A 24,445-nucleotide genomic window follows, 5' to 3' on the forward strand; every position below is an offset into this window, starting at 1 on the left:
TGGAAATGACCTTTCAAGACAAACACAATCGGCCTGGACATATACCTTGCAATCTCTACAGACCCCCTGCTCCAGCTAGTACAACAACCTACATGAGATAAAAAGAAAATTCTCCTCTACCTCGAAAGAAGCAAGTAATACAAACATGCCTTATGAAATCCAACCAAATGAGAATTACAAGTTAGAAAAAAAATTTTAAAAAAAAGCTAAATATCATTCCCCGGATATAATGCAAAAGAACTCGGCAAAAAAGGTAATGCATGCCAAGTATACAATGAGATTGAAAAAGGCAGATGTTGACCAACATATTACAAATCAATGACTAAAGAGTGATGGACACAAAAAACAACTAGATCATATCAAAACCGTATTATCAAAGATGACACAGATCTCCAGTGAAGAATATTTGGATATGAGGAGACCATCGACCATTTTGTTTGGTTTCTGAATTAGCAAAGACAAAATACATTCAAATACACAAATACAAAAACAGGGCAGCTATATACATGAACTGGAGGATCAGCAAATATTACAAGACCAAGACAGCAGAAAAAATAACATGAACACAGATACAGTAAATGTGAACGAGGAAATAACAATCCTGTGGGATATGCCAATACAAACAGAACAGAAAATAAGTGTCAACAGACCGGACATACAAATGTAGTTACCAAGGACAAACCGTTCGTCCGCTTGGACATGACATTAAAAAACATCTGAGGAATATTGTTATTGATACAGATCACAAACGTACGGTATAAACCAACTGTTAAGGATTATCATATCAAACATGGCCACGATACATGTAAAGTTGTAAGCCATGCCAACGACACGGTAATACCATATCATATCAAACATGGCCACAATACATGTAAAGTTGTAAGCCATACCAACGACACGGTAATACCATATCATATCAAACATGGCCACGATACATGTAAAGTTGTAAGCCATACCAACGACACGGTAATACCATATCATATCAAACATGGCCACGATACATGTAAAGTTGTAAGCCATGCCAACGACACGGTAATACCATATCATATCAAACATGGCCACGATACATGTAAAGTTGTAAGCCATGCCAACGACACGGTAATACCATATCATATCAAACATGGCCACAATACATGTAAAGTTGTAAGCCATACCAACGACACGGTAATACCATATCATATCAAACATGGCCACAATACATGTAAAGTTGTAAGCCATACCAACGACACGGTAATACCATATCATATCAAACATGGCCACGATACATGTAAAGTTGTAAGCCATACCAACGACACGGTAATACCATATCATATCAAACATGGCCACGATACATGTAAAGTTGTAAGCCATGCCAACGACACGGTAATACCATATCATATCAAACATGGCCACGATACATGTAAAGTAGTAAGCCATGCCAACGACACGGTAATACCAGATCATATCAAACATGGCCACAATACATGTAAAGTTGTAAGCCATACCAACGACACGGTAATACCATATCATATCAAACATGACCACGATACATGTAAAGTTGTAAGCCATGCCAACGACACGGTAATACCATATCATATCAAACATGGCCACAATACATGTAAAGTTGTAAGCCATGCCAACGACACGGTAATACCATATCATATCAAACATGGCCACAATACATGTAAAGTTGTAAGCCATGCCAACGACACGGTAATACCATATCATATCAAACATGGCCACGATACATGTAAAGTTGTAAGCCATACCAACGACACGGTAATACCATATCATATCAAACATGGCCACGATACATGTAAAGTTGTAAGCCATACCAACGACACGGTAATACCATATCATATCAAACATGGCCACGATACATGTAAAGTTGTAAGCCATACCAACGACACGGTAATACCATATCATATCAAACATGGCCACGATACATGTAAAGTTGTAAGCCATACCAACGACACGGTAATACCATATCATATCAAACATGGCCACGATACATGTAAAGTTGTAAGCCATACCAACGACACGGTAATACCATATCATATCAAACATGGCCACGATACATGTAAAGTTGTAAGCCATACCAACGACACGGTAATACCATATCATATCAAACATGGCCACGATACATGTAAAGTTGTAAGCCATACCAACGACACGGTAATACCATATCATATCAAACATGGCCACGATACATGTAAAGTTGTAAGCCATACCAACAACACGGTAATACCATATCATATCAAACATGGCCACGATACATGTAAAGTTGTAAGCCATACCAACGACACGGTAATACCATATCATATCAAACATGGCCACGATACATGTAAAGTTGTAAGCCATACCAACGACACGGTAATACCATATCATATCAAACATGGCCACGATACATGTAAAGTTGTAAGCCATACCAACGACACGGTAATACCATATCATATCAAACATGGCCACGATACATGTAAAGTTGTAAGCCATACCAACGACACGGTAATACCATATCATATCAAACATGGCCACGATACATGTAAAGTTGTAAACCATACCAACGACACGGTAATACCATATCATATCAAACATGGCCACGATACATGTAAAGTTGTAAGCCATACCAACGACACGGTAATACCATATCATATCAAACATGGCCACAATACATGTAAAGTTGTAAGCCATACCAACGACACGGTAATACCATATCATATCAAACATGGCCACGATACATGTAAAGTTGTAAGCCATACCAACGACGCGGTAATACCATATCATATCAAACATGGCCACGATACATGTAAAGTTGTAAGCCATACCAACGACACGGTAATACCATATCATATCAAACATGGCCACGATACATGTAAAGTTGTAAGCCATACCAACGACACGGTAATACCATATCATATCAAACATGGCCACGATACATGTAAAGTTGTAAGCCATACCAACGACACGGTAATACCATATCATATCAAACATGGCCACAATACATGTAAAGTTGTAAGCCATACCAACGACAAGGTAATACCATATCATATCAAACATGGCCACGATACATGTAAAGTTGTAAGCCATACCAACGACACGGTAATACCATATCATATCAAACATGGCCACAATACATGTAAAGTTGTAAGCCATACCAACGACACGGTAATACCATATCATATCAAACATGGCCACGATACATGTAAAGTTGTAAGCCATACCAACGACACGGTAATACCATATCATATCAAACATGGCCACGATACATGTAAAGTTGTAAGCCATGCCAACGACACGGTAATACCATATCATATCAAACATGGTCACAATACATGTAAAGTTGTAAGCCATGCCAACGACACGGTAATACCATATCATATCAAACATTGCCACGATACATGTAAAGTTGTAAGCCATACCAACGACACGGTAATACCATATCATATCAAACATGGCCACGATACATGTAAAGTTGTAAGCCATGCCAACGACACGGTAATACCATATCATATCAAACATGGCCACGATACATGCAAAGTTGTAAGCCATGCCAACGACACGGTAATACAATATCATATCAAACTTGACCACGATACATGTAAAGTTGTAAGCCATGCCAACGACACGGTAATACCATATCATATCAAACATGACCATGATACATGTAAAGTTGTAAGCCATACCAACGACACGGTAATACCATATCATATCAAACATGGCCACAATACATGTAAAGTTGTAAGCCATGCCAACGACACGGTAATACCATATCATATCAAACATGGCCACAATACATGTAAAGTTGTAAGCCATGCCAACGACACGATAATACCATATCACATCAAACATGGCCACGATACATGTAAAGTTGTAAGCCATGCCAACGACACGGTAATACCATATCATATCAAACATTGCCACGATACATGTAAAGTTGTAAGCCATACCAACGACACGGTAATACCATATCATATCAAACATGGCCACGATACATGTAAAGTTGTAAGCCATGCCAACGACACGGTAATACCATATCATATCAAACATGGCCACGATACATGCAAAGTTGTAAGCCATGCCAACGACACGGTAATACCATATCATATCAAACATGACCACGATACATGTAAAGTTGTAAGCCATACCAACGACACGGTAATACCATATCATATCAAACATGGCCACAATACATGTAAAGTTGTAAGCCATGCCAACGACACGGTAATACCATATCATATCAAACATGGCCACAATACATGTAAAGTTGTAAGCCATGCCAACGACACGATAATACCATATCATATCAAACATGGCCACGATACATGTAAAGTTGTAAGCCATGCCAACGACACGGTAATACCATATCATTGATATACACATGTTTTAAACTTGTACGTGTGTTTGAAACTCTGCGTACTTATTACACTCGGCAAACCACATTTGAAAAACACATATATCATACGTTAATATAATGATAATTATTAATGTCAATTAAATTAATTGCTGACAGTCAGTGTCAGTGCGAATAATACTAATCCAAATTGAAGTGGATTATGTTGAATAAATCAGTTACACCTTCTGTTAGGATATATATTCTATGTAATTTGTAATTATTGTAATATCCTAGGGAGGACCATTATAAACATTTCTGCAAAGAGAAAATCAGATCTCAAATACATTTATTAAAAAAGCTTACATTAATCTTAAAAAAAATAGCCCAGAACTAAATAAAGGCAAAGTGTTAGTTATATGGTTGTTAATGATCAGGCCTTTAGTTTTAGATTTGAATATGGTAGCCAGTGTGATTAATACGCTTTTGAAACACACACGATCAAAAAATAGTCATGGTTGACTACCACTGATGATTAATGATGTGGCATCTGTCACACATTTGCGGTCGACACGTTGTTTGCTTTGTATCTCTTGGTCCATTGACTGCAAGGAGTTAATTGCCTTTGAAGTGTTCCCGGGCACGTGCGAGCAAACAATTAAGTCTGCGTAAGAGACTTGTCTATCATGAGTGTATTGTGTTTTCGTTTTCGTCAAATAACACAAAAAAGTCATTAAGAATCCATCAACGCAATATATATGTCAAAACTAACAATGGAAACGCCTGTTTGGTGGAATTTGAAGATATTTTCGCATATGGGTTTTGACATACGTTTGGTAAATATAGTACAATCTTCATTCATGTCTGATGGATGAATGTTTGATGTAGGCGTATACAGTAGTTGCAAACTAACAAGTAATTGAGTTCAAGAGAGTAACACATATTACAATCATACAACGCCTTTAATAAATGGAAATGTACTAAGATAAATTATCTTCTTAATGTATGTTTGCACTTCCTCGATATTCCTTCCATTCAATTTGTTGGGACTATTTTTCAGCCCAACAACCAATATACAGGTACATGGCACGTGTCATCCTGGTATTAAACAGCTGACATCCTGCTACTGAGCACTTGTCTTTCAATTCACGAGCGCATAATTTCCTGTCACCGAACACTTCGTGTCCCTGGGCATGTTCCGTATCCCTGAGCGCGTGGCACCCTTCTACTAAAGCGAGTGCTGAACACCTGACATCCGGCCACTAAGTACGTGTTGTCCTGCTCATTATCACATGATTCCTGTTACTCTATACATACCTTGTCAAAGAGAACATGATATCTTGTGACGCGACTGTCTGGCTCTGAGAACGTTTCTGAGCAGATATGCATCCAAGGGATCATTTTCATTCCCAGAGTCCCTTGCGGTTAGAATAACGAAAGTATCTCTGCCACCACACACCGCCATTTTGTGGTGAAACACCACAAACATTTTACTACGCGTATCATTTGCGTATTTTTGTTATTTTGTTTTGTTATAGGGCTCTCGTGTTGATTTCGTAAACTACTGAAAACGGTGAAATAGTTATAATTTACAAAATAATTTCATCGCGGAATAACGGTCACTACTTGGTTCATCAAACTGACCGTCCTGTCGATTGCTATGCGAAGAAATATAAACAAACGAAGGCACTAGTAGGTAGTATTAACGACTAAATCGTCTTGCGGTCACAGCGTTTGTTTCACAGAAAGAAAAAAAGAAGCTTCTAACCTTCTAATTTGTAAACAGCGCGTACACATTCGTCAGGTTCGAAAATCGAACACTTGCATGCCAATGTTTTGGTGAGCGCGTTGTGTCGTCACAGGAAGCGCTGCCCCAACAATGTTGGTGAGCGTCTTTGAAAGAAGTATCACTGTGACGCATCGACCAATCAACGACGATCATAAGATCGCGTGGTGGCAGAGATATATTCGTGGAATAGAACTCTGCCTGGGAGATTGCCAAGGGGTATATGGCGCAGTTGAATTGTTCACAATAAATATTCTGTTTCTTTATTTATCTCAATTTTTAGTCTACTTACGTACAAAGAAATACTGTATACCGCATATTCTTCACCATCTTTGTTTATACACGTGAAAAAAAAAAAAAAAACCTGGGTCGTCTGGTTTACAATTAGTTGCTAATCCGTTATTATACTTTTGCTGATGCAGTCAACCACCCAAATACACGTAATACGTAGATTTACAACGATCCATTTCATACGTTATCAGTAACTATTTTCAAAGTCAAAAATACAGAAACTATGTAAAACTGTTACGAGCGATACAAACATGAAAAGATCGTTAACATCAAAAATTGGAGCCTACAGTACATTTAATTAGCTCTGGTATAATATTATAATATAACAAACATAATAATGCAGGTTATACGACTGGGTTTCAGAACTTAGTCGCATGCTTTGGCATGTTGTTTATGCCTTTTCGAAAGATGGGATATTTACACATAAAAACATTATGGCTTGAAAATCACTCTTCTTAGGATATACTGCTTAACGTTTGTGAAATGGGGAAGCACCTATCTAAATAGGCAATGTATCGCGTATCGCACTGCATTCGGCCGAGATGTATTTACAGTTGTAAATCTACAAAATATAAATAATGAGTTTAAAGCACGATCAGATGGAAACAATTTATAAAAATATGTCTATTTTATCTATATGACAGTTTTGTATGATTATTACTGTCGTGTTCATGGCCTTTGAGTTAACATTGACGTTAGAGTTATCGTGTTTGTCTACTAGACGTTTTTGTTGTTTACTTATAGTCTACTGAAATTAAAAACGCATATGCTTTTTTCCGTTGTAATAGTGCATGTATCATTATTACGTGCGAGACTGGAACAATGTAGGAAGATTATAAATCTGATCATTAGCGGTATAACTTGCAGTTTTGAAATGTTGCACTTATATGGTGTATTATTGACAAAAATATGGTCGAAAATATGGCAATTTTGAAATGTACTTACATATCAAAAGAAGGTATTGATGACATATATCAAAACAACTAATGCAAGTGTGACTGCAAAAGTGGTGGAATACATTGACAAATCAATAGGTAAACATAAGAGAGGCGATTTTGTATTAGCAAGTTTAAAAGGCAACATTGCATTAATAAAGATATGTACAGAAAGTAATTAAAAACACTTTTCGAAGGGAGCGAAAAACTAAACCAAGCGATTATTTGCTAGCAATTCACATCGTATACATCGTATACATTTCATTTACGAGAAAAGGCAATTCGGATATTTATCCATGTCAGCATTCACCAGCATCATTCCTATGTTAACCATCATCTCCATGGAGCATGTAGTCCGGGTACTCTAGTAGTTGTCCAACAACAGTGGATATGGCATCGTTGGTACACCAAAGCGATGTAAAGTTATTAAGAGAACTGGTCACCATGTGGTAGTTGTACTCATTTCTGAACCTTTGCCTGATTCTGGTTTTAAAGTACTCCACTACATCTGTCTGGAACAGTTCATTCATCTTATTGATCCCGGTCACGTGGATAGCTGCTTTCATGGTGGTCATAATATAGCATAAGAGGCGGTGACTTGGAGTTGCTCGCTTACATGGTGGATTTAATATTTACCTGGACAGTTGAACTTTGTCATATTTATTAGTCTGTGGATGATAGTTTTTAAAATGCTGAAAAGTGGTGCCGATCTTGGGCACACGATGAAAACGTGAGTCAGATCAACATAGGAACATACCCCTGCATATGCATTAGTACATCTCCATGTTTAGGCATATAATGCATTTCCCTAGTAGTTCTAAAGGGGCCTTACCTATGCGTATATGATACCGTTTTAGTTGTTCTACTGTATTTTCCTAGTTGTTCTATGCATACACAGTAGATTTACAGTTGAAATACTTATGCGTACAATGTACCGTTAGAATAGTTCTATTCGGAAGAAGGTGCCTTTCCTATGTGTGCAGTAAACCGTTACGGTACCTGCTGATAATTCGTAATTCAGACAATTAAGAGTCGGGTTCTATATTTATTATCAAATTACCATTCTGTGTTATTGTATTATATTGTGTGGAGATCGGTGAATATTTGCAGTTTCATGTTCCACTGCACTGATTCCAACTGATGATATGTTGTGCTTAATTTTCATAACATGGATGACTTTTACCATTATGTTTCGCTGTATACAAACTTAAACGTCAGCCGTTTGGAAGAAGTCGGTTGTGAAATACCAATTACACGCTAAATTGAACTTCTCAAACAAATCCCGGATATTAGCTGGTTGTGGGATGAGTTTTAATAATCAGGAATTCAAGCGAAGATTGGAGATAATTTAAAGTCAAAAATATGTTACTACATTTAATTGATTGAATTGGCTTACACAGTGATTCCATTTACTCGGTCCCTTGGTGGATATAGTTCCAATATAATGCACTAATATGATATACTCACTGAGAGTAACTTATACTAATTTACTTTTAAAAATACATTGAATTTTAATTTGTTCAGGCACAGCCTTAATTGCTAAATACGAAGTTTACACAAGGCATTACTGCTAGTCTCAAATACGTCAATTGAACTTCGATTTTAATGACAAGAGGCACTGTCACGATTGTACCAGAATTTTAATCATGCACGTTTCATCACATAGACATGTGGCGTGTGAATATCGCTGATTATATGTGTATATATATATTTCCATTGACAATATGCTACTTCAAAAATCATCTCAATCATTTCTGACAACGTATTGCATGTATGCTCAATTTACAATAGTCATCGTTCAACACGGCCTGCACAGTGTGACGTTTTTACAAAATTACGCAAAAGAAATGGACAATAGCCTTGATTGGTGCGTGACTACAATGCATACACGTAAGGTATGTTTTAAATAACAATACAGTCGAACACTGGCTACTGATGGGCGACTAATATAGAAGCCAGCACCAATTTAACATAATATGAAATAATAATTATATACTTTCAAACGTATGTTTAATTTAAACCTGAATATAAATTAGATGCTAAGAAGACGACAGCAGTAGCTTCCAGACCACAACGACCGATAATCTATTACATATAAATCCGACATGCATTAAGCAGAACAATCAATAGAACGAAACATGACCCCAGAATGTCAGTCGCTGCAATTTGCCAGTGTTCTTATCGACCACGTACTTATTTGTGGTTTCATATTTATATGACGCCAAATGTGAAATGAAGACTTTTGCTCAAGTGTTCACTTGCGTTAATAAATTAGATAACAGGATATAGGAAATATCGGGTTATTGGAAACATTATAGTATTCCCTAGATATAATTATTTTTGCTGAGCAACGATAAATTTGATACGTATGTCGTAGAGTTTCGTTAGATAAAGCTCTTATCCAAAACTCATTAGCTATAGATAAATTCGCACAGGGACAACGTGATAAAAGAGCCTACGGTGTGGCTTGTTATATTATGATGCCCATGATTTCAAGGTGAAGAGACATCGAAACACGGATTGTTTGAAACAACGAACATACCCGCGCTTAGAACCAGGTTGTATATGTGTATTAATGACGATATATTCACTTGTTTTAGCATACCCTGCAAAAATACAGGGACAATTTTTTTGACCGTTGGTTTTGGCAATAATAAATAAGCTCTTAATCAGTAAGTTAACTGCTGAATGTGCATTGCCAAGTGTTAGGCACCACACACAATCTGCATAATACAAAGTTGCAACATGAATCGGCTTAACGTGATGTGGTTATAATCTGATACCACGTCATACGACACAAAATTGATAAGTGTTGGAGCGAAAGATGAGGAGTGGCGATACCTCGGCTAGATAATAGAAAACACTGGCTTGGGTCCGTGGGGATTATAATCTGTAAGCATAAATCGTAATAATAATAATTCGGCTATATGCTATTGTGACAACTTTTTACTTTGTAGCTACGGTAAACATGCAGGATTGAGTGCAGAATTAAAAATATCAATGCAAGTACAGGCAGATAAACGGCATATAGACAAACAAGCACACGATTCGAACCCACGACCACGGCAAACCACTGAAAAGAAACGGACATATCAGTACGCCGCACGCGCAGTCACCGACCAAAATATGTCGGCTCCAAACAGTGTCTCGATGAATGCGCGCCCCTTCAACTAGATGAGCCGAATCTATAACGTCTAAGACAACGAGATACGTATAAAACCAGGTATTGAGGGTCAGTGCGACCTACTCGGTTTAGTTTCCCCTTGAGGAAAAGTAACATGACCACCAGTTTAAAACATCTGATTAGAAATTATACAATTACAGACATATTACGGGCATATACTTGGTTAAGAAAATTAGATTTGACTCCATTTTTTCTCTGCATTCGCAAGTATTTGAAAACGTTTTAGCACTGTCACGAGTTATATTAAACTTGGTGTAACATTGATAATAAAACCATATTTAATATCCTGATAATTTAATAAACGGTGTCGGTGACATCTCGGCCGCCATTTATAAATAAGGCATATTTACTTGATATTGAACGCCGCTCGTAGAATGTTTTATTGTTAATATTCTGGCGACAGGGTATCATTTAAAAGTCAAGTTACAGTTACTTTTGTGATTGCATCGTTATATGTTGTTGTTCGGAGGAAGCTAATGCAGACAGTCAGCTGATTTTCCCTGTAAATGCACACAGAGACGAAACTCTAGGAGTATGGACAACAAAGCATGTGATCGATATTTTGTTGTTAAGTGAAAGATTTATATAATGCTGAACTCATTAATCTATGGTACATAGATAACAACGTGTTTTCACAGTAGTCAACCATTAACATGCACGTTTCTGTGGCACATGCTTACTGGGCCTACAAACCTAATCCATACACGAAAAATAGAACTCCGTTTAAATGCATTATATGACGCAATTCAAGACAGAGCTTCAATGGCACCAATCAATGTAATACTGAAGAATAGTTTGGTATAAGGTATTTAAATTAACCGCAATATTAGCTCTCTCCGTTTAACCGCAACGGTTTGATGCCTGTATTTATTAAATTTGCTTGTTCTAGACACATTATTATTAATTGCAATTAGATTCTAATTTTAGATAAAATAATTATTTTGGAGGACATTTAAAGTTATTTTTATAGCCATGTCAATAATACAATGATCACAATTTAATTATCTAATTGTTTTCCCAGGAACACTGGAACGATGTCCAATGCAACACCAATGTAATTACATACATTCTAGTTGAATGACACATCTGTGTTTACCAAAAACGAACCAATCAAATGCCAACCAAAACTGAACACCAATGTGGTGTGAGGAGTGTTGAACATTTTAAAATTAATTGTCTCAAGTCAATCACGTTATTATAACTTGTTGACTAAGTTACAAGTGAAACAATGCAGGGTCATGTCTGTTTGCCTTTTCGCAAATATGACTAGCATACCAGTTACCTTTCACTGGATTTTCCACGTATGTAATATGAAGGTTTTTTGTTTCTCTATTTCTTGCACCTACAATTCGTAACAATGTACATTTTCTGTGTTACTGGCCTTCACAGATATCCAACGTTTTCTGGGCCGATAGTTCAATTTTGTTTCACCGAGGGCAACATGTCCTTCACCGTTTGTTCTACGCCGATGTCTAACTTTTCATTCACCGATATCTATTCACAGTTACATGCGCTAAACGTAGTTTTGTCACGTTTAATTTCAATGGACACGTAGTTATTGAACCACGTCATGATTATTATGTTCAGAGCCACTGAGACGAATGGAGTTCGAATTCTTTTACAATGAGTATTCATCTTAGAACGTGCTAAGAATGGAACAGAATATCTAATCGTGTCACGTTTTATTGTTACCTAGTATTGCAGAGTAATTTTCAGTGTCCCGTTTCACATGTCTGTACTTATGGTGAAACGGCTCGCTAAAAATAACACTGCGGTACTCAGTTTCTTCGGGCTGCAGCTACAAATGGATTCAGTCGACTTCTCGTAGTAATGAATATAACGTATGAACGGCAATTGTATGATAGACAAAATGAATAAGCATGGGTTGTTCTTTGAAAACCCGTTGTTATTATGTTCCTCGCACGCACGCGGATCAAGTGGCATACATGAACCCGATAACAAGATGCTTTATAATACCTTAGGGACAACACACTCACATGGAGAAAAAACACACTTTGCCGGTCTCTCTATGTCAATCTGTGTTCCTTTCATCAAAGCCGTCGATTCCTACATTGGACATACACCAGCAAAGCTATTATATATAATGTATCAAAATAAAATGACATTCCTTTGTAAATACATACACCGTCTCTTGTCGAGTGTCGAGTAAGATTGCAATATTAAAAATGTCAAAGTGTTAACAAAAAGCGTACCACAGTGGCGAGGGTATAAACTGAAACGTTTAATTACACTGGATACTATAGTTACGTCAATGTGTTATAACTTGATATATGTAATATGCAAACACAATGATGACTAAAAATAGCAACAATGTGTGAACACAACCGCCATATTGATACATATGCAATATATTTGCACATTAGCCTTCTTTCATTCCAAGATGAAAATGGGTGAAAAGGTAATAGTTCGATTAATGGAACTGATGAAAATCGTCAATCTGCTGCGCTTCAAGTCTTGATGCAGTCTGTTGGGTGTCGCGGTATTCTGTTAAACAAGTTTCCATTCTCTCATAACGTGTTGAAAACATTTGCATGAGTGTTAAATCGTATTCGACTAAGTATCACGTGATTGAAATAAGTGTCGACGTGTTTTCTAGAGTGTCACCTGTCTAAATTCACATGAACGCGAGTAGTTTCTTTTCAGTTATCAATTATGGTGGACTTTGAGTGGCACTGTTGAAACCCTACTTCAGAGCCACCGAAAAGATGCTTTTGGAAGGCCTGGCCACGCATGCTCAGAGAAAGCACGCATCTCCTCGTTGGTAACTTCGTAATTAATTACCACGTGACTGTGATCTATGTTCATTTCAATGTAACTTTTTTCAATATATATTTGTTGTATTCATATACTTATGTGACTAATCTCGATTTCATGCGAGCAGTATAAATTAAAAACATTAATAATAATAATTGCATATATTCAGGGATTTGTTGAAGAATTGTTAACCTGGGAATAAGCACACATATTTTTTTTTTTAATTATAGATTATAATTGTAATGCTCTTATCATATTTCTTCCGTATATTTTAAAGCTAGCTGGAACGACCAAATGTTTATGTTCCAGTTCGTTTTCTTGTTACGACCGCTACGGACAAATGATATGTATTCACATATAATGCGACTTGTTTAGTGTTCACGCTACACGAAGTATGGGCTAAAATTTAAGCTGATTTAGGCTTATCTCACATCTCGACTAGACCCAATTGCGTCCTCGCACTTTAAAATTGCGGTTCTTATATAAACTATTTTTAGCACATCGGCTCATCAGGGTGAAAACTCAAGAAAATACTTTTAAAAGTCGTTAAAGGGCGGCAGTCGTCGTGCCGTGGATGTGCAACAATTGTGTTGATAAACATTGATTTTCCCACAACCCAATGAGCTCTTCTAATGGAAATCACGAGTATGAGGTTTGACCTGGGCGCGGCTTGCACTAATTACCGCCATGACTCTTTCGATACTTTCCAATGACCTAAGAAAATGCCTTAGTTTGTACTTGTTGATCTGCGCAGCAGTCAAAGTCGTCATCTTTGTTTACATGAGACCCCCATGTATCTCGCGCATGCGTGGCGCGACGACTACCGCCCTTTAAGTCCATCAAAATTCATATTATAAGCGCTTGGCCCGATCCGTGATTAGTTTTGCAAATCTAATAGGTCGCTGTAATTTTCACCTATGACTACTTCGAATTCTGGTAAACTGTGACAACATCGGTTACAATGTGTTTATTTGGAACAGTCGTGGGATACGTGTTATTTGCGCTAGTGGATGTGATGATTCTCAACATTAAAACATTCCTGCTAATGGTGAACGAGATCTCTTTTGAAGCGAGAGTTCTGTGTGACTCGCAACCCCATAATTGTGTCCCATCCTCCATTACGTATCAATTTATTTATTAAAAAAACATATTTCAATGATGAATCCAAACCAACTTGGTTTGTGCCTTTCACTAAAATATGCCAGACTTAAAGCGTAATCCCACGCAGATGTCTGCTACACAAGTCTTTGCCGTTAATGAGGCTGTCACGCATCCCTAATTCACTCATGCGGCTTTGCAATTTTCTCGAAGCGTCGCACAAATCTACTCTCTGTGAGACATTGGAATAAATTGCAGGATAATTGATGGCCAGCATAATTCTTGCCAGCAAGTTAATTAATTAATGTATTAAATAAATTGAAGCTAACATATACAACCAATTGTTAGCGTGCTCATCCAGCATTGTGGAGAGTAAAGAGTCGACTGGCACGGCTGCCGGGCACTAGGTAAAAAGTACAAACAACCCACTTAGTACATACTGTCACGCCAGTGGCATTTATAAGTTGCGATAATAGCGAAGGGACATAAAGCTGTGCTAATAGTTTCCTCATGCACGTAAACAAAAATATTATCCCCGTCGCGAAGCGTAGCGGATTACCACGGGATAGCTAGAACTTACACTCCCTACGGGAGAGAGAATTATGCATTAACACTCTACGTACGCTGAAATAAATACAGCATACTAACACTGAACCAGGGGTCAGTATGTGTCGATGAAGTCTTGCACTCTTCAACATATTTAGAGTGGGTGTTTCTGAAGCGCGTTTTTTTAATAATCCTATATAGATTCTGCTCATAAATTAGATGGGCACCGTCGGAACGGTAAATACTACGTCTGTATTACACAATTACACTGACGTCACACGTACATTACCCTGAGTAATGTATCAATATAAAGGACGCATCACGTAAATTCTAGTGAATTGTATAGTCTTTACAATATCACAACTATCATTACTTTTGCAATGCAAATATTAGATCACCACTAATAACCCCATATGCAGACATAAAATTGTGTTAATTATTTTCTATCATAGTAAGATAGCGATCATAGTCGTTTTTTATCAGCGTGTTTCAAACACATTGTCTGCCTAATGCTGTGCTATGTATGGATACGCTGATGCATGCTGGGAACGCATTCTTTCACTTCTGCTGTGCAGTCATTGACAGATAGAGCCATGAGAATAGTTCAGCGAGATGTCCAACGTTAGAACTCACAATTTTGTAATTTACTCACAAATGATAAAAATCGATTGCCAGTGGCTACAGTGAGAAAATTACCATGAACGTTCATGACGTATAATTTGTCATAAATTGATTGTACATTTCTGACCAGATGTGCATTTCTCTTCAAAGAGATTAGGCATGAGATTTTTTAATCATAGCTCCAATAGCTTTTTTAATCATAACCCAGCAGGCTCTTTCCGTTGTTGTTAGTTCCAATTCCGTGTTCCGTGTTCATACGTTTGTAATATGTGAATCATTTGTAATTGACGCATTTCTGGGTGGTATCGTGCTCTGACATGTCACACGTTGGCAGAAACAACTTGAACGAAAGAGACAGCGTGCGGAAAATATTAAATATGTATATATAATATTTGACGGTATGCATGGTGACACATGTCACTGTCTGATAACAACGCTTTTATTGTGTAGTAGTAGAAGCTCGTTATTATTGCAGATTATAGTGATTATATAGGTGGAAATGTGGTCACCTGTCTACATTGTCTACATTGTCTACATTCACTGCTGCTTCCAATAAGACATCAGATAAACATCTTTAACGGGTCGCAACATCAATTTCCCATCTTTAACAAAATATTGAAGTTTTTATATATATATATATACGTTCTGTCGCAACACGATAGAAATAAAACAAATGTTACTGGTTTAGTTTAGTTTAGCGGAATATAAGTTAGATAGCGCGTACTTGGTTGAATCAGATGTACGCCAGAATTTACATGAATACCAGTATTATTCATGCCGTAAAAGTGAGATTATTTTTGAAAAGTTGTAAACGCATATCGCCTGGAACTAGTATTACTTATTTGTGAGACTGCAATCCCATATGCCCTGGATTCATTGTATGACTGTTTACTAATTTGGTTGAGAGCACGCTGAGAGCACATTGCACAGTTTATAATCTTTCCTATGGCAATTGACTTGTTATTGGCATGTTAACCCTACTTTCGGCACCTCATTACAATGACAATTCAAAAATCGACGATACTTGTAAAATGTCAGATTTACTTAACGCTTAAAATCGGGTAAAATATTTCCAGTACTTATTGATAATTGCAGTTTTTTGTCTATTTTATGACGAATACAATTACAACCAATTTAGCAATATATTGAGAGAACGCGTAATTAGGTGCAGGTTATTTTAAACTGCACTCCAGGTAGTTCAATTGATGTAATAATTATATATTTAGTTCGTTATGATGCAGAACATAGTCGACTTATTATCTGTTGTCGCTTTATGCGTCTTGATAAGATCGGAGTAGCTTAGGTACCACAAATCAATTTTCTGTGTTCCAGAATAAACCATTTACCCAGTACGTTTAATATGATTAGCTCAAATACAGTCCAACCAAGCAAACATAATTCTCACATCATGCATAACGTTTCAGTAGTAAGGTAATACTGTTGAAATATGTTGGTATACCGGTAACATTTTTATTATCATTAACTGACGTGACACAATGGTACTTGAGCTCGATTTTTACTGATACATGATTTAATGGGTATACAGACTTATATCCGATTACTGTACAATGTAAACTGAGTGATTACATCCATGTAGCTCTGAATTCGTCATTATTTCCCCGAGAAACTTTAAGGAATACGGTGGCAGTACAACTATGAAATACTGCCACGTTGTTTCACTGATGAACTGGCATCGGCGATGTGAGTACTGCAGCAGGATTGGCTTCACCATTTATTTAAAAGAACACTACAGAATACATTTTCTAAGTAAAAAATAATTCATTTGTTTTTAGCACTATTTAAATTGCGCTTACTGAGCCGGCTTCCTTTAACTTACTCTACACAACAAAAGTCTGAAAATGATTTAGAAACTAAAAACAAGTTATCACTGACACAAAGCAAAACGAAAGCCCATTATTTATTTGTTTCCTACCAGTAAATTTTGTCAGCGATACTTTATTTTATGCGAGTACCTCGGCACCACGGATATTGTTTATTTATATAAACTGCTGGACAAAAATACGTCAGACACGAATTGTACATGGATTTAGTTTGACTATTAGGTCATGTGGGGCGAGCAACATTTTGGTTTGTTTGGTGATTTACTAAAACAATAATTATAAGTTTATTAAAAGCACATTCGGTTTAATAATATCAATATCTTATATCAAACGAGCACGCGTGTTTATAAATACCGGAGGATGATTAGTGTGACATCATGCATTTAGAGTAATCAACGTCGACCAAGTCTATAATTATCATCAGCTACATTGTCTCTGATGGTCTCTTTGAGTCAGTGTATCTTATATCTGAACTCCGCTTCATTTTGGTTCATTTAATTAAAAACACAAACTGTGTCACTGTCAAATTGTCGAGCAGCACTAATTTCCGCTGTACATGGTTTTGCGAATGACGTTTGATTGCGTACGGAAATGGGATGTATTTATACGTATGTCATGCCCTCGTTTAATGCGACACACAGACTCACTATTATATTCGTGTTAGTTTAAATAAACGAGACTCTGATATAAGTAATACATTGTGCATCGAGATGTACAGCTACAGACTGGATAATTCTTTATTGCTCTAAACAAACGCATTAGCCATATGGTTTATATGATCTATGTCTAAACTAAACTTAGACCTATCATGATTGATTTCAAGTTGAAATATTCGCTTGGATTTCTCAGATCAAACCCGTAAAAACAGTCCAGTAATCGGTTTTTACAATTCTGTCATTAACACACACCACCGTCATCGAAACAAGTAGTTATATACCTCGAGATGTTCCAAGATATACCACCCACAAGATATATACCACGAGCTACACTATATATACTACGAACTGCAAGATATATACCACGAGCTACACTATATATACTACGAAATGCAAGATATATACCACGAGCTACCGCACTATATATACCAACCACAAGATATATACCACGAGCTACACTATACATACCACCCACAATATATATACCACGAGCTACACTATATATACTACGAAATGCAAGATATATACCACGAGCTACACTATATATACCAACCACAAGATATATACCACGAGCTACACTATATATACCACCCACAGTATATATACCACGAGCTACACTATATATACCACCCACAAGATATATACCACGAGCTACACTATATATATACCACGAACTGCAAGATATATACCACGAGCTACACTATATATACCACACACAAGATATATGCCACGAACTACACTATATATACCACGAACTGCAAGATATATACCACGAGCTACATTATATATACAACATACTCCAAGATATATGCCGCACACAACGTGATATATATTCAAAGACCTACGAGGAAACGCCGAACAGCGTTATTAAGCAATGTAAACAAATATCTGAATACATGTAAATAAACAAATTCTTATCTCGTTTTATTTTATTTACACAACATTTCCGTATGTTGTTAAAAGTAGTATACTGAGCCAGCTTCTAAGATGCATTAATCGTGGATTGTCACCGGTTAATTTACATTCCTATTTATGCAAGCTATTTTGAGATATTCAAAGCATGCACTGCAAGTAAATTCACATAGCACGATAGCGGTTTTATCGGTAAAGACATGGGCCACAACCAATCTCTACAAAGTACATTAAAATCGCACATCTTGACAAATCCTGACGTTTTGGGGGATAACAAACAAATGTGATTCACTTAAATACACTTTAAATTCAAATTACCTACTTCAGATAGAGAACTTGCATTCACGCGTTGAGCGTACATCAAGCTTGATACAAGGAAAAGTATCACATATTCCGAGAACATCCGATTGGTAAGTCTTAAACTGAATAAATGAATAACGTTTAAATGTTCTAATTCTTCTTTCTTTTAGGTGTAACGGTTATCTGCAGTATCCTGACACTAACAGTCATTGCCGGTGACCGTTTCTTTGCGATTATCTTTCCATTGATGTGGCGTGAAACTAAGGCAAGAACGTGTGTAGTAGCTATTCTAGTGGTGTGGGCGGCCAGCTTTTCTATCAACTTGCCCCTGTTTTTAGTTATGGATTATGAAGAGTTTGTTTGGGACGACGGCGTATCTCAGAATATTTGCTGGGAACATTGGCCTTCAGGAGAATGGCAACGCCGATACTCTGTTGCTCTGTTCATCTTCACTTACATCCTACCATTGGTAATCATGATATTTGCTTATGGTTCAATTGGAAGAAAACTATGGACAAAGAAAGGACCGTCAGCAAAGAGAAAAGATTCCAGCAACGCAAAAGAAAAAGCCAAGAGAAAGGTATCTGTAAGCGTGAATTATGCTCAATGTCGAATTGTAGGCTTTGCTTTGTTTTATCCAATGTGATTAACTTCATAATTAATCCAAGTAATGCACATCATATTGTTCTTATCATACTATTATTATCAGTATTGTTCGATTACAAAAAATATTCAACGAGAAGCAGCGTAGAAACGTTAGAAAGAAATTACAGTGTCATATTGTCTAGTAGATGATGGATTTATATTGAGTCTTGTCTGATGTCTAACTACAAATATAATTATAAGTATTCATTATTTCGCTTAATTGAGTCAAATTTGACAATACTGTTGATGAGTATCACCTGAATCTTTTCAAAATATTAGACATATTGTTCAATGGAAGTATTCGTGTCAAGTAGAATCCGAGTATATGAAATAATCCTGTCCGATTCGATAAGAACAGTAATACTATTTGACACATCTCTATTGTTCTAGCACTACGATAATCTTTGATAGCGGTCAGTTTTCGTTCAACATTTTCAATAGAAATGTACCTTTTCGTTCCAAACAGTGCCCTTTTACTAGGAAAATACTGTTTTTTTTACAGAATGATCTTATTCTCGCATGATATAAGTGGAGAGTACAATTTTCCCCTAAAAATGGGGCATAAGATACGAGTCAGGTGCGATTTCTACAGGTCATTGCCCATTGCCTTAACATGTACATTGTGACAACAACGAAACACAATTAACTCGCCAAATTCGCATTACTACTTACTACTTTAACACTGCTGTAGTAAACGTGCTGTTGGGAATCGAGTTTCTAGTTAACTACTCGTAGCCCTCGTAGCCGTTCTGTTATTATCAGTAATTGGTATTTGTGATAATTTAGTTTGGGATTGTTCAATCACATTCAAGTTTATGTTGCGATATTAGACACGCGGAACACGTTTTTATTTGCACACGTGTAATCATTTTCTTATCGGGTTTATGTTGTAGACCAGCGGCATACGTACAATACATGCATTTTGATTGCTTTCTTATAAATGATATGATGAATTTAACAGGTATTTGAAATTATATGTTTGCAGGCAACATATATGTAGATAAATGTGGAATGCTGAAACAATTCGCATTTTGTTATGACACGTCAATTCGACCAGAACTGACACTTCTCAGTGTCGATGTACTTTAAATCAGTAGTCTTGAAGTAACTAATATAATCTAGAAAAATGACATCCGAACTCGTTACTATACAGCCTGTTCTAATTGGGAGGAACATGCCAATTTCACACTACTGGGCATCTTACATCAGTAGCCTATCAACATGTGGAATTATACAGAATTGTATTGAACTGGGTCAATTCGTCAACCGAATGCATGCACAATTTGTAAATATGTGAAAGCTGCTAGAAGCGATAAATATGATATACATAGTGGATGTACAATGTACTCACATCTCAGGGCAAGTGAGGCATAAGCACGTGTAAACATGGCAATTATTCTAGTAGGAGTCCGCCATTACAATTGTAATACGCCCCTGTACTCGTGAAATTAATTCTTCTTAACCTAGTAAGAGTGTATATCAATATTTATTCCGAAAAAAACACATTATATTGGTTGTAACTGTATTATATTTTAACGCATATATAATCTGACAGATCAAAATAAAATAATTATGGTCTTGTATTGATAACAAAATTAAATATGTATTTATCGGCATTGTCCTCGACCTACCAGAACTGCCTATTTTGTTCGTACAGGAAATGTAAATATTATTTCTAATTGATTCTGTCTCATGTTGTCAATATGCATTGTGGGTTTTTTGGATTAATCCTCTGACTCGAACTGGACATCTGATTGAAATCTTCGTTGTACCGGTAATGGGGTTCATATTGAAAGGTTTCACATTGCCCAATAATAAGCCTTCACTTTTATGAATCATAAACTGATCTATAATAATAAGTCATAATAGCAGGGATTAAATAGTGACATAAATAACGATTCCCTCAGGCTCATGATCATAAATTCGTCATTACGGCAGGGTAAATTTTGTCATGGCAACCGCGACATATAAAAACAAGTGAACATTTGCAAATTTGCTCGCAAATTAGAAGTTAGAGATGATACTGTCCGATACACAATTTACATCCTTTTTTTTTACTTACACTGAGACGATATCAATTATTAAATAAAATTAACATGTTTGTTTTCATAAAAAAACAAATTGATCTGATTAAAATAAGATCCTGGTTTGTACATTATTCCATCAACATTTTATCTTATTTTTATTATTATTTTATTTAATTATTTATTGACTGGCGGTAATCGTGACATGCTACAAGCGATAGTTAAAATAATACAAAATAAAGTTTACGTAATAAAAAAACACCAAAAATTACATAATATTAAAAATATAGTGAAAAAAATGCATGTCACACAATACACCTGCATTCACTCAGACTAAAAAAGTAATATATTTGAATAATTGTTATCTATTATATCTCTGTGATAATGACAAAATATACTTAATTCCACTTGTCGAATGGCATTAGTTTAAAACATTTACTATTCCGTTTTTTAATAATTACGTGAGATGTCCATTTCGATATTGCATCGTTATTCATCTTATCAGATGGAACACGTTTGTCAACAGACAACCAACATATGGAACTACGATGTATTCCAAGGTGTTTCACTGTCATTGATACATTGTACACCTGATCTTGTATCATGTCAATTCAGATCAATTACGACGAGACTTCTGCACTAATCATAAAAAATGTATACGTAAAGAGAAAAAAAGTATTTGTATAAAAGATGAGGACACAACGGTTAGCATAACACTCACTGTCGTCTGTTATTATTTTTAAAATATTCCTATAATGACGGCGATACAGGCATCCTTGTGTACCGGAAGTCAAAGCATGCCGCTTTATCAACTAAAGCAGTAATTATATGTAACATATATAGTATATACGTGTAAACCGAGCATATTACCATGACGACATTTAGTATTTTTTCATTTTCTGTCAATATTTCTGTCAACATTTTGAAAACAAATACTTTATTAGTGATTCTTTATCGGTGAATGTACATATATTATAAAACATATGCGATTCAGTCTATACAGTTAAGTTTTAACGCACGAACATACAGCGATTTTTAACACATCACTTAACAGAAGATTGAATGTTGAAGTGGCCTGTCATTGTCAATCAACGACGAATTAATTATAGATTCATTTTTACAGCCAACTGCTTTTTTATTTGAACCGTTTTTGGAAATACTAAATAATGTTACACGAATGTCATAGTTAGAATATTTACTTCACTTACCTACATTTGTAAAACGAATATTTAATGGCTATGGCATGATTGTAAAAGATCAACGACCATGATGATTGAATGCCATAATATTCTATCCATTGTCAAAGAAAATTATATTTAATGACATGCCTCCTTTAATGTACAATATCATTAAATATCGCCATTATGTTCGGTAGTATAGTTGTGACAAAGTAGCGACATTACATAATGAAATCTGTGAGTAGGATTTGAATTGAAACATGATTTCTAATTCTTACACGTGATGGGGCCTAGTGAAGTTCACAATATACAAATTTCTTACGTTACTCGTTGAATATCAATTCACAATAGCTTGATCTGATTGGCGTATATTTTTTAGTTAATTATAAATCAATCAATAACTAGCTAGAACAATAATGTTTGTCGTCGGATTGATATACGAAAGAAATATTTCTCACGTACGTCAGAAAAACGATTGTATTAAATATTTCATCAGTATTACAGGAAAATTGTATCATTGAATTTTGCTAAAAATTACATAGTATTGTTGTTATATACCTGCATTTTTGCTGAGTAAATATGCGTTGCCCGGCAATGGCATATTCTAACCTTGGGCCTAGCGTTTTGCCAATGTTTGAAAATTGAACCCATATTACAGATGCTCGTCGCAAACAATGGGGCCTTAAATAAAGCTCAAAAGAATAATGATTGAAAAAGGCAAATGTATTGACTATGCAGTTGCGGCATGGAGCAGTCGTAGTTTCCATGGCAACTATCTTCACAAGCACGAAACTATAGTGCAGTTCTATTTATTAAATAAAAGAGAATACTGGTACGGTGCCATCACTATGTTCTTCATCGACCTGGAGCATCTTGACGTGAAGTCGGTAATTTGCAAAGCAAAATCCCCTGATGTGGCAGATCGATTACTCAAGATATGTCTTTAATAGCTCTGGACACGATGATGGATAACTGTCTCGCACATTGAAAGCATACACAGAAATAATGTAGTTAACATTCAGGAAAAACGATGATGTATGTTCAGACAAATGCGAGCATGTCCAGATGTCTCCCTTTGACAACAGCGACAGTGATGACCATGTCCCAACAAAACATTACGTAACATATACAATAAAGAAGTGTTCTGGTTAAGTGTATATATATATATATATATATATATATATATATATATATATATATATATATATATATATATATATATATATATATATATATATATATATATATATATATATATATATATATATATATATATATAAATAAGAAACACTGAAAAAACAAAAACAAAACAAAAGTAAGCCATACAGAAAAACAAATGGTAAG

The 24,445-nt window shown here is 36.0% G+C and overlaps 1 protein-coding gene across 3 annotated transcripts in view; it reads left to right on the plus strand.

The window, feature by feature from the left end:
• The window catches only part of LOC100377103 (neuropeptide FF receptor 2-like), a 77,599-nt gene that overhangs the window by 38,853 nt on the left and 14,301 nt on the right, over positions 1–24,445 (plus strand). For all 3 annotated transcript variants that reach the window (XM_078006220.2, XM_085493678.1, XM_085493679.1), the window contains exon 2: positions 19,425–19,834. In XM_078006220.2, the coding sequence (XP_077862346.1) occupies positions 19,425–19,834 (410 nt within the window). The remainder of the gene's footprint in view (positions 1–19,424; positions 19,835–24,445) is intronic.

The sequence above is a fragment of the Saccoglossus kowalevskii genome, chromosome 19 (assembly GCF_978046115.1).
Source record: "Saccoglossus kowalevskii chromosome 19, keSacKowa6.1, whole genome shotgun sequence".
Taxonomy (NCBI): Eukaryota; Metazoa; Hemichordata; class Enteropneusta; family Harrimaniidae; genus Saccoglossus; species Saccoglossus kowalevskii.